The 12,660-nt window shown below is 33.4% G+C and overlaps 1 protein-coding gene across 1 annotated transcript; it reads right to left on the bottom strand.

Annotated features, from left to right (window-relative positions):
• Nucleotides 1-742: 742 nt before the first annotated feature.
• Nucleotides 743-7,004, bottom strand: LOC131603402 (probable CoA ligase CCL12). Its single transcript, XM_058875701.1, has 14 exons — nucleotides 6,572-7,004; nucleotides 4,794-4,926; nucleotides 4,444-4,706; nucleotides 4,166-4,367; nucleotides 4,023-4,063; nucleotides 3,336-3,464; nucleotides 3,082-3,155; nucleotides 2,638-2,858; nucleotides 2,307-2,401; nucleotides 2,020-2,236; nucleotides 1,812-1,937; nucleotides 1,611-1,709; nucleotides 1,243-1,449; nucleotides 743-1,072 (listed from the first exon to the last, which is right to left on the bottom strand). Exons 1-14 carry the CDS (start codon nucleotides 6,835-6,837, stop codon nucleotides 959-961), a joined length of 2,187 nt encoding a protein of 728 aa, XP_058731684.1. The 5' UTR covers nucleotides 6,838-7,004; the 3' UTR covers nucleotides 743-958.
• Between the last annotated feature and the right edge of the window lie 5,656 nt (nucleotides 7,005-12,660).

Genomic DNA, 12,660 nt, shown 5'->3' with positions numbered 1-12,660 from the left:
TCTCAGAGTAGATTATTTTATTAAATTAAATAAACAATTATTGTGTTTAGCGTCTTTACTTTATCTTCTTCTACTAAATTAAATTATTTTCTTGTACATAGAATTATTTTGGCTGTGGTCTTTATTTTTGTTGCCATTTTTCATTTGCCTTTGGCCTTTATTTTGGCCTTTATCATCTTTACTTTATCTCACTTGTGCCACATCTTCAATATTTATAGATTTTCTATGTCACAAGGAATATTGAAATTCCTTGGATCTGATAACTTCAGTGGAAGCTTCTTTCGGGTGATAGGTCTGCATCCTTCTTAAAGGTTAATTGTTTCATTACTTGGAAGCTTTCTTTCTCTTTTTTGTTAAAAACTCTTTCAAAAAATTAGCTGAAATTTGTTGTAATGCTTTTTAAAAAAAGGATGATTACAGGTGGATAGATAGGAGTTGTAATTTCTCTCTCTTTAACTTTCTCTTTGCCACTCACTTTTTTCTCACCTCTCTTTTTTCTTTTCCTTAATTTTTTTCAACTTTACTCACTATTTTTTCTTGGTTGTTGATGTTGTTAAGGCACATTATTATATCTCACTTGAGGCCTTTGTTGAGACTGATTCTGATATGGTTGAGATTGTTGCTACTGATTTTGATATGGTTACTCAGGTTGCCTTTGGTATTCTATTCTGTAAGATATTGTCTAAAGAACTCTTACAGATTTTTTTTATCAAATTTCTTAATATAGCTACAAATATATAAATAAATCAGTAAAAGATACCCATTTTATTTCTTGCATAAAAAACCCCTTGTGCAATAAACAATGTATCAGTTCATTCACTGAACTAATTTTATTCATTCTCAATGTCTTGCTAGTAAAGACATTGTAATTTGTAATACGAACATTATTTATCATCATCATAATATTTGCATATGAAGCGAATCTTGATGCATGTCCTGTTGCAAATTAATAATGTCGCTAAAGTCTGCTATGAACTGATAGCTCGTGTTTCATTTGATCTCTCAAAACTCTCCTCAGTAACTTGTTGGAAGCTGTTCGAGGAAACGTAAGCACAATTTTAACAAGGCTTATCTGTAATAGTAACAAAAAGAGTTGTTAACATCAATACTAAAATAGTAACAAAAAGTCAGATTAAAATTTCAATTTCCGTTCAGAATTCAAAATTTTATGAATCTATGTCATTTAAGCTATTGCTTTAATAATGTTTTACATAAAATAGCAAATGAGATTGAGAGTTGGACCTTGAATAAAGGATTAAGGTTTGTTTGAATGGCCTTAGAGAATATCTTCTTTAGAGTTTCCGCATTGGAATTGTATCCGTTCTTTAAAACTACAAGTATAACCAGTTGTTCTGGACCTGCATTTGCAGGAGCAACACTGACAGCGGCTGTCTCCAAAACGCATTCATCAGCCCTATCACAGACGCGCTCAATTTCTACCGAACTTGTCTGCAATATTAGAACATAAATTTTTTGAAAGCAGTAAAACGTTAATGGAAAGTGCAAAAATATCAACCATTGCTACTTTAGAGGAGTGAAATTCACAAAACAAAATACACTCAATCTGTAAGAAGGCTGAATAAATATAAATATTGTGGGCGATATGGTACCTTTATTCCGCCAAGATTCATGGTGTCATCAGCCCTCCCTTGTACAACGAAATGGCCTCCTACAGTTCTTCTAAGTATATCTCCATGTCTCCTAAGAATCTGCTAATACAAAATATGACAGACATTAGAAGACAGATAAACAAACTGACTGCAAAAGTCATTAGTCACATTTGCAGTATGAATACTAATTAAAGTATATACCTTTCCTTTGTAAAGAGGCATTCCCTTAAAATAAATCTCCTCATGATCAGCGTTAAGCAATCTATCAGTTGCTCCCAAATATATTGGGAATAACCCCGCTTCACCGACACAAGGAACATCATCTGGCTGTCATATTGGATGCCAAAAGATAAGATATGTATTATACAAGGTAATGAACATTTATATAGGCGGCCGCATAAAATCTTACATAAGGAACTCCATTTTCATCAAGGATGACCAAACCGGTTGTCATTGATGCTGTGCTAAATGCTCCAAAAGCTTGAGGCTGTAGTCGACTCCCCATGATGTAACAGGACGCGAGTTCCGTGCCTCCACAACATTCAATTATGGGTTTGTAATAAGATTTTGAAGAAAGCCAAAGGTCATCATCAACATTTGAAGTTTCTCCGGTCGAACAAAATGTCCTGCGTATAACCACAGTTTAACTCATTGTTCACAAAAGTAAATCGATTATTTAAATTTAGGAGACATTACTTTATCCTTGTCCAGTCTAAGCCCTCCATACACTGTGAACTCTTCCAAGTTTTTACTAAGCTTGGAACTGTTCCCAAAATGGTAACACCTGCATCCTGAACAAAAGTAGTTAAATGAATAATGCTTGCTTTGGTGCAATGTATAGGACAATGTTAAATAATGCTTTTGTTGCATAATATCCAGTTAGATATCACCATGATGTCACTTTATGATACTACATTCGAAAGTTTTACACCAACAGTTAAACTTTCTCTTTTTCCAATACAATACTTTTCTTTTCACCGAGTACTTTCTATTGCGTTTCCTTAGCCAGAACACTCGTTCGCATTACCTGAACAAATTTTCCAAAGCCATGACCTAGTGGAGATCCATGGTACAGCGCAAGAGTTGCGCCAGATAGAAAGCATGAATATATAAGAGTTGGTCCCATCACCCATCCTAAATTAGTAGGCCAGCAATAGACATCTCCAGGTTGAACATCGATAAAAGCCCACCCATCTGCGGCACTTCGTATGGGAGAAAGTTGAGTCCAAGGAATTGCTTTTGGATCCCCTGAAGTGTAAAAGTGGAATATGAAATCATTATCATGGTAGTCCGTAGTTGATACACCCTCCGGTCACTATTATAAGCAAAGACTTCATTTTCAGGTTTATCGAATAACTTATGCATCTGGTCTAGATATATCTTAGATACATTAATTATTCAATGAACATGAAAAGAGAATATTTGTTTATAATAGTGACCAGAGTAGTATATTTTAAAAGAGAATATTTACCTGTGGTTCCAGATGAGAAAAGTATATTAGTGACAGAATCAACCGATTGATAGATCGGAGAGTAATTATGTGACCTGGCAAGATTTAAATGTGAAGGCGAGACAAAACAGAAGAGAAACTATGCATCTTCTATTCTTCTGTTTTGAGAATTTTCAACAGTTACTAGCTTAGTATAGTAAGGAAAAATTACCATTCGTCTAGATGAAAAATTATCATTTGCCTATATGAAAAATAGCCATTGTAAAGCACATTACCTTGGATGCTGTTTGCCAGAAGAAAGAAAACTATTCCACGAAAGGTCGCTTTCTCTTAATTTTACTCCTACATTGTTGCCTATCACAGGGAGCACAATAACTTTGCATGTAGCTGCCTCAATGACTCGACTGGAAGAAGAAATATGCATAATGAGGTCAGTGGTTACTTATAAAAAGAACAATATTAAATTCAAACACAACTTCAGGAAGCCCAATATCTTTCATCTATTCAAGTTTTGCATGGTAAAATAGTTTGAGATGCATTCAAGCATCTAGAATACAAAACTTTGGTTAATGAGATATAGTTGTGCATTTGTTTCTAACATATATCTGCTGAGGAAAGTGTGTACAGATCAAAATTTTAAGAAAGTATAATACACGAATAGACTATCATTTGTCCCAAAATAGCCCAGCATGTATATTCATGCTCGAACACGCATTTAGACTGTGGCATTGAATTTGAACATCAACAATAATAAGAGGTACAAATTATTGAAAATTTTATTTATCCAATGTTATTGGCAATTGTAAATTGTAATTGAAGTTAAGAACAATAGAAAACACGATTGGCTAGTAAAACTGAAGATGTCAATTATCATCTTCTAAACAGATAATAAATAGAGACAAACATTGCAGCGGTGATGGTAAAATATGGCCATGATAAGTATAATGCTAACAATTTTATACCTGTACAAAGGAAATTTCTTGCCACCTCTTGCTATGAAATCCTGAAAAAATTAAACCAAATGAATAATATCCTGCAGAGAAATTGGTAACTGAGAAATTACTAATAGCTTTAAAGTAAAGTTCTACTAAATATAGACAAACACCTGCGTGAAAATACCCTTGGCATTGGAAACACGGAGGCGAGTAGCAATTTCTTTTGGTGCAAAGCTATCAGCTATTGATACTACAACACATCCTGCTAAAACAATTGCTAGATATATAATCACAGCATTGACGGTCATTTGCATGTCAATTGCAATTGCATCACCCTTTGAGAAATTGGCATCTATTGCATTCGCCACCAACCTGGAAATAATATTGGTGAAAACAATAAGAAAACCAGAAGGATGAGGTGAGACACGAGACGCAGGAGGTGGCATACATGACTTGCTGACGAAGTTGTTTGAGAGTGATACGATTAACTTCAGAGTCATCAAAACCTTCATCCCTCCAAACAATGGCTATACTGTCGTCTTGTTTTTTTGGATGGGAGCTGGGTTGCAAACAGCAATCAGCAATATTAAGGACAGAACCAGGAAGCCAGGTTCCTCCATGTTTTGATGGGTTGGAAGATGTATCTAAAATGCAACTTGGAGGTTGAACAAAGGAAATAGAAAGTTCCTTGAGAACAAGAGACCAGTAAACCTGCAGGGCAATGCAAATATAACAGAGGTTGAAATTAGAGAAATAGAAAGAAAATGTAGAGATAAAAGGAAACTAACTTTCACTTACCTCGGGGTGTTGTACAGAAAATTTATGAAAAAGAGGAAAACTAGCAATAGGATCCTTGTAGGAGGATGCTCCTAAAAGCCGAGAACCATGAATTTCCATGAGACGACCCAGGTTAGTGTGTTTCGCCTGCTCTCTAAATGTGGAAACCAACAATAAATAATTATATGAACAATGAATACACTTAATAAGTGCTGGAATAATATTTTAGTTGTCATCTTTATGCATGATGCCTACTCACCAGCTCCACCTCCTTCATTAAACTTCTGATTTTGACTAACCGACACAACGTCCTACAAATTATATTTATTCCTTAAACTGGGCAGTTTGGGCCCCTCTGATATACAAAACTCGTGCGCAAAAATCTAGGTTCAAACTCCTACCTGACCTATGATTTCTACTACAGCCCCTAAGTTGTTTTCTTTAAGTCTAAGAAAAGTAAAAAATATACTTGGATTAACCTGAACCTTTACGCTCAAACATATTCTGGGACAAACATTCTGCACGCAGAAATGTTGGCTCAAATACATCTCAGAATTGAGTTAGTATTCGCGACCCCCTTTTAGGTGTATTTAGCCTGATTTTGGAACCTTAGGTGTGCTGGTTGGGAGTTTCATGGAATGTGGAGGGATTTAAGGGTTTCGTTGCATCTATTTCAAATTCGCATTCACATCAAGTATATCATTGTGAGTCCAACTCAGCCTCCTTAACCTTATCAGGCATATGTCTCCCTCCTAGCCCACCTAGTCCTCATGTGCCATCCATATCACAACCCTCAAGTTCATCACCTGTCAAAAATTCCCACATTCTGCCATCATGATTCATATCAGTCGCCTCCAGCCTCCTTAGATTAACTACTTCTTCTCACCCTATGATCACAAGAAGTAAGAATGGTATTTCAAAACAGAAAAAAATGTTGTTACAAAATATAACCAATGCCCTCATGTGTAGAGCCAACTTTTGTCACACAAGCCATGAAACACAATACTTGGCAACAGGCTATAAGTGATGAATTTAATGCTTTTATGAAAAATGGAACATGGACTTTTGGTGCTCCTCAATATCATTATAATGTGATTCGAAATAAGTGGGGTTTCAGGCTAAAGCACAACACAGATGGCACCATTGCGAAGTACTAAGTCAGACAAGTTGCAAAAGATTTTCAGTCTTCATCAACGCCTAAGCTTTCACTTCAAGAATACTTTTAGTCTGATTACCAAACCACAAACTATAGGCTTGTTTTATGTCTTGCTCTCACTAGTGGCTAGTCTCTTTGTCAAATAGATGTCAACAATATCTTTCTTCACGACTCTTTGACTCAGGATGTACTGAACTAGCTGGCTTCATCCATCCAACCTTACCTCACTGTATTTGCAAACAACAAAAATCCCTTTATGGCCTCAAACAAGCTCCTTGCGCCTGGTTTCATGCTCTCAAAGATTTCTTTCTTCGATTTGAATTCATAAATTTGAAGAGTGACCACTCCTTATTCATTAACAATAATGGTACCACTGTTGCTTATTTTTGGTGTAAGTAGAATGATGCCATATTTCCCATTATGTAAAATATGCAGCATCCTACATCACTCAAGTAAGTCAACTTGCAAGTCTTAAAATATATTCTATTCTATGCTACTTGAAGTCCGGTATAGATCATAGTCAAGTCATCATCAATGTCTCAACAACACTTTGCAATGAATTCAATATTTTCCTAAACGTATTTCTCTACTATAATAATTAAAAGCACATAGATATAAAATTATAATAATATAAGTGACTTACATAGAAGGAAACCAGTAAAGAGGAAGAGAAGATGAAGAGTGCTGATTAGAATAGATGGTATAGTAGATAAGCTGATGCAAGGGATGAGGATAAGATGGTTTGAGGAGTCTGCGGCTGACGATGCGGCGCCATGTTTCGGCAGGATCGTCGGAGGAGGAGAGTGAGAGTGAGAGGAGAAGTTGGTTGAATTGGTTGGCTTCAACCGGTGATAAGCCAGCCTTGACAAAATCATCGACTCCCAACTCTGTTATACTGTTTGGAACCATGTCACTCAAAATTGCAATGCAAAAAGGTTGAATTGTGGTGTTGATACGGTGGTAGTTAAGGTTGTGAATTGTGATCAACAACTCCAAGTTGAACTTGAGTTCGTCCACCTACCTAACTCTCTGTAGATAGATGAGATTGACAATTGATTGATATATGGTAGGTGCGATATGCTGATAGTGATGGCAATACCAACAAAACAAAATAGTACAACGTGCTTGGTTGACCGTGGGGTCAATTCTGTCAGTTAGGCAGGACACTATTCTCTATCTTTCAATAAAATTTGTCTACATTATTTTATATATATATATATATATATATATATATATATATATATATATATATATATATATATATATATATATATATATATATATATATTAAAAAAAAAAAGCTGGATATTTGGATCTAACTTAATTAATATTTGTAAACTAATATGATGATATTAATTATTAATCAAGTTATAATATCAAATTAAGATAAAATGGAGAAGAAAGTAAAATAGTAATTTATATCATTCAAAGTGATCTATGGTTGTGTATTTACACAAACTAATGGGAGGTATTTATATTAGTAAAAATATTACTATTATACTAAGTAAATAATTAGTATTACTATTCTATCTTGACAATTTATATGTCACCAAGTATTTGTCATTACTATTTTAAGTTTGACAATTTGAATAGATATTTCTAAATAATATAATAATTTATTTAATTATTATAACACTCCCTCTTTGAAATATCTATCACGGTGCTCCATTGAAGTCTTGTTGAGAAGAATCATATGGAAACATAAGTTGCCTCATTAAAAATTTTATTAGAAAAAACACATTGGAATAAAAACCTTAATAAGAGAAAAAGAGTACAACATTATGCCCCCTCAACAGAACACATATAACTCTACTTTAAAGATCTCGAAGGTGACGCATTCAAATATTTTGTACATGCTTCTTGAAAACTGATGTAGGAAGTGCCTTTGTAAAGAGATTTGTCATGTTATCACTTGAACAAATACACTGAATATCAACCTCTATGTTTCTTTCAAGTTCTTGTGTGAATGAGAAAAACTTCGGAGGGATATGATTGGTCCTATCACTTTTTATGTAACCTTCTTTCATTTGGGTAACACATGCAGCATTGTCTTCATACAAAATTGTTGGATTATTATCAATTGGTAAACCAGACGCTCCTTGAATATGTTGAGTTACCGATCGTAACCATCTACACTATTTGCTTGCTTCATGAAGGGCGATTACTTCAGCATGATTTGAAGAAGTTGCTACAAGTGTTTGCTTTTGCGATCTCCATGATATTGCAGTATTACCATATGTAAATATATATCCAGTATGTGATTTAGCATTATGTGGATCTGACAAATATCCTGCATCTACATAACCAAACAAAACTGGTTTTGTATTGTTAGAATAAAATAAACCAATACTAGATGTACCTCGAAGATATCAAAATATATGCTTTATTCCTTTCCAGTGTCTTTTTGTAGGGCATAAACTGAATCCTGCTAGTAAATTCACTACAAAAGCTATATTGGGTCTTGTATAGTTAGCAAGGTACATGAGTGCCCCAATGGCACTAAGGTATGGCACTTCTGAGCCAAGATCCTCTTCATTACTTTCCTTAGGCCTAAAGGGATCTTTCTCAATATTAAGTGTTCTACCCATCATTGGACTACTAAAAGGATTTGCCTTGTTCATGTTGAACCTTTTCAATACCCTTTTTGTATAATTTGATTGATGTACTAATATACCATTTTTGGTATACTCAATCTGTAAACCAAGGCAGAATCTTGTTTTCCCCAGATCTTTCATTTCGAATTCTTTCTTTAAATAATTTCTCGCTTCTTTGATTTCTTTATTAGTCCCAATGATATTTAAATCATCAACATAAACAGCGATTGTTACAAATCCAGATATTGTTTTTCTTATGAAGACACAAGGACAAATAGGATTATTCTCATAGCCTTCTTTAAGTAAATATTCACTCATTCTATTGTATCACACGCGCCCATATTGTTTTAACCCATACAACAATCTCTGCAACTTAATTGCATACATTTCTCTAGGTTTTAATGTCTCAGGCATTTTAAATCCTTCTGGGATTTTCATGTATATATCAGTAAAAGTGATCCATATAAATAAGCAGTAACAACATCCATAAGATACATATCAAGATTGTTAAATACTGATAAATTAATTAAATAATGAAAAGTAATATCATCCATAACAGGAGAATATGTTATCTTGTAAACAATTCCCGGTCGTTGGTAAAAACCTTGTGCAACGAGACGAGCTTTGTATTTGACAATCTCATTTTTCTCATTTCTTTTTCTTACAAAAATCCATTTATACATGACCGGTTTCACATCTTTTGGTATAGCCATAATAGGGCCAAATACTATTCGATTTTTAAGAGAATTTAACTCAGTATCTATTGCATCCTTCCAATTTTTCCAGTCATGTCTACTTTGACATTCACTCATAGTTCTTGGCTCTGGATCATCATTTTCATTAATAATTTCACATGCAATGGAGGATGAAAATATTTCATCTATATTCATACCTTTTCGGTTCCACAAAATTCATGTATCAACATAATTAATTGAAATCTCGAGGTCATTCTTATTTTCAATTTCATTATCGATGATCTCATTTTCATCATCTTGTGCTTCTTCGAGAACGTTTTTCAATTGTAGATTTATCATTATCTATTTTCTTTTCAAGATCACTTTCAATCAAATTCATCTTTTCTATTCCCTTTCTTTTTCGGGGATTTTTGTCTTTTGATCCCATAGGTCGGCCACGCTTCAAGTGTGCCTTGGATGTACTTGCTACATTATTTTGACTTGAAATTTCTATTCTAGCTGGGACATTTATAGCTGGTACATGTGACTTTGTTACTCTTTTCAAATTAGTAAATGAATCTGGCAATTGATTTGCTAAATCTTGTAAGTGGACTATTTTCTTTACATTTTCTTCCCACGATCTATTATATGTTATATGGGTCCAAATGTAATAAATGAGGTACATACCATGTTATGTCATTTACTAGTTTTTTATTCTCTCCCCCTAGAGTTGGAAATATTGTTTCGTCAAAATGACAATCAGCAAATCTTGCCTGAAAAACATCACCTGTTAAAGGTTCAAGATATTTAATAATAGATGGTGATTCATAACCCACATATATACCTAACCTTCTTTGAGGTCTCATCTTTGTTCTTTGTGGTGGTGATGTTGGGACATATACTGCACAACCAAATATCTTTAAATGAGAAATATTTGGTTCCTTACCAATTACAAGTTGATAAGGGGTATGTTTATGATCAGCACTTGGCCTTAGACGGATGATTACTGCAACATGTAAAATTGCATGACCCCAAACAGTAACTGGTAGTTTAGTTTTCATTATCAATGGTCTAGCAATATATTGAAATATTGAAGATGTTCAATTAATGACTCAGCTAAACCATTTTGTGTATGTACATGAGTAACAGGATGACCAACAGTAATACCAATTGACATGCAATAATTATTAAATGATTCACATGTAAATTCACCAGCATTGTCAAGTCTAAATTTCTTTATAGTATAATCAGGAAATTGAGCTCTAAGTTTAATTATTTGTGCAAGAAATTTTGCAAATGTCATATCACGACTTGATAGTAAGCATACATATGACCATCTACCAGATGCATCAATTAATACCATAAAATACATGAATGGTCCTGACGGTGGATGGATAGGTTCACATATGTCTCCTTGAATTCTTTCAAGAAATGCAAGTAATTCTGTCTGAATCTTGCCCAATGAATGCTTTGTTATTAGTTTGCCAAGAGAGCAAGCTTCACATGGTCTATCTTCTTTTGTAAGTTTTAAACTTTTCAATTGATGACCATGTGTACTTTCAACTATTTTATGCATCATTGTTGAACTAGGGTGACCTAAACGGTCATGCCATAAATTCACAATTTTGGGATCTTCTTTTACTACTAAGTTGCATTCAACTTCATGTATATATGTGTAATGTAATCCATAAGGAAATTTTGGTAGTTTTTCTAAAATTTTCTTCTTTCCCAGAACATTAGAAGTAATATTAATGTATTTCATATTACCTTTAGTTGCAGTTTCAGTATCATATCCTTGACGATATATGTCATTAAAACTCAACAAATTTCTCTTTGATTTTGGAGAGTATAAAGCATTATTAATGACAAATTTTGTCCTATTTGGTAATATGAACATAGCATTACCTGTTCCTTCAATCAAATTTGCAGGACATGATATTGTATTTATTATACCTTTAGTGGGATTTATTTCAGTAAAATATTTCTTACTTTTGAGGATTGTGTGTGTAGTTCCACTGTCCGAAATGCAAATGTCTTTGACATGTTCCATGTCTAACCTTCTAGTGTAGTGGAAACTTATGATAGAAACGATCGTGCTGATAACGTGTTAAGAAAAGTAGGATATTTGGATCTAACTTAATTAATATTTGTAACCTGATATGATGATATTAGTTACTAATCAAGTTATAATATCAAATTAAGATAAAATGGAGAAGAAAGTAGAATGGTAATTTATATCATTCAAAGTGATTTATGGTGTGTATTTACATAAACCAAGGGGAGGTATTTATACTAGTAAAAATATTACTATTATACTAAGTAAATAATTGGTATTATTATTCTATCTTTGACAATTTATATGTCACCAATTATTTGTCATTACTATTTTAAGCTCAAACATTGTTGTTTCAACCATTCAGACGCATTTGAACATCGTTCACTAATATGCTGAAATTTATTTCTAGAGCTTTTACCATGAGTAATGTTCACCTCCGGGTACTTTGTCAAGCTAAAGGCTTATCTAAATCATGTATATTGCATGATCTCTTAACTCTTACCGGAGGTTAGGATCTGCTTAGCTGAAAAATAAATTTGAGTATTCTCCAAATTAAGCATTTGGTCTGATTCTTGAGAAAATTGATAAGACAATACCTGATACAATAAGTTTGCTCTATAGCAGTCTCTAAAAAAAATCATTTACCTAATGAGAGAAAGAGGTAAAAGAGTCAATTTTTGACGGCCCATATTTTTGATCAACTAGTTTATAAACTATCAACTATAAAACTATAAATCAGATCTATATTTTTGTCAAATTGAGCCTTAGTTTGAGACAATTGTCTTATTTTATTTATATTTTGAGACAATTGCCTTAGTTTGACAATTATTATATTTTTTTATTTATCTAAAATTCAAAAAAAAAATGACAATTATTATATTTTATTTATTTATCTAGAATTTCCGTTAATATGAAATGAAGGAAATAGTTTAGGTAGGACGAAGTAGATTTTTTTGGATTGATACCTATTTCTTCACCTTTATCCATATTCATCTAACTTAAGTGATATTACTACCTATTATGAGTAGTTTTTCAAGCACCGATTGCATTAAATTGTCATTGCCATAAGATCAAATGTTTGATTACTCCTGTATGATAGGTGGAAAAACTAGAATGGCGTGACCTTACGGATTAGCTCTGGCAAAAAAATTCCCTGGATATATTGTGCAGGAAATAGTGAGCTTTTAGCCATTTTAGACATCATTCAGGTAGATTAAGATAGCAATAGCTGATAATCATACAGAACAATAGCAGTTGAACTAGATTTAGATAGCAAATTTTGAAAAATATGTTCATCCTGCGGGTTTCTTGTAAAAATTGCGATATAACAACAGATCCTCATATTATCAAAGCTTGATGAAGGAGGTAAGCTTGTAACAAGTACATGAACTATGAACTATCATTCTCA

Source organism: Vicia villosa, linkage group LG5 (genome assembly GCF_029867415.1).
Source record: "Vicia villosa cultivar HV-30 ecotype Madison, WI linkage group LG5, Vvil1.0, whole genome shotgun sequence".
In the NCBI taxonomy this organism is placed as follows: domain Eukaryota; kingdom Viridiplantae; phylum Streptophyta; class Magnoliopsida; order Fabales; family Fabaceae; genus Vicia; species Vicia villosa.
The sequence above is the reverse complement of the archived record's forward strand: the minus strand, read 5'-3'. Positions and strand labels throughout refer to the sequence as shown.

Coding starts and splice junctions, on each gene's coding strand:
- LOC131603402 (XM_058875701.1), bottom strand. CDS start 6,837: ATGGTTCCAAACAGTATAACAGAGTTGGGAGTCGATGATTTTGTCAAG. Junction 4,927..6,571: donor CTTTACTGGTTTCCTTCTAT/GTAAGTCACTTA, acceptor TTCCACATTTAG/AGAGCAGGCGAAACACACTA. Junction 4,064..4,165: donor CCAAGGGTATTTTCACGCAG/GTGTTTGTCTAT, acceptor TAATTTTTTCAG/GATTTCATAGCAAGAGGTGG.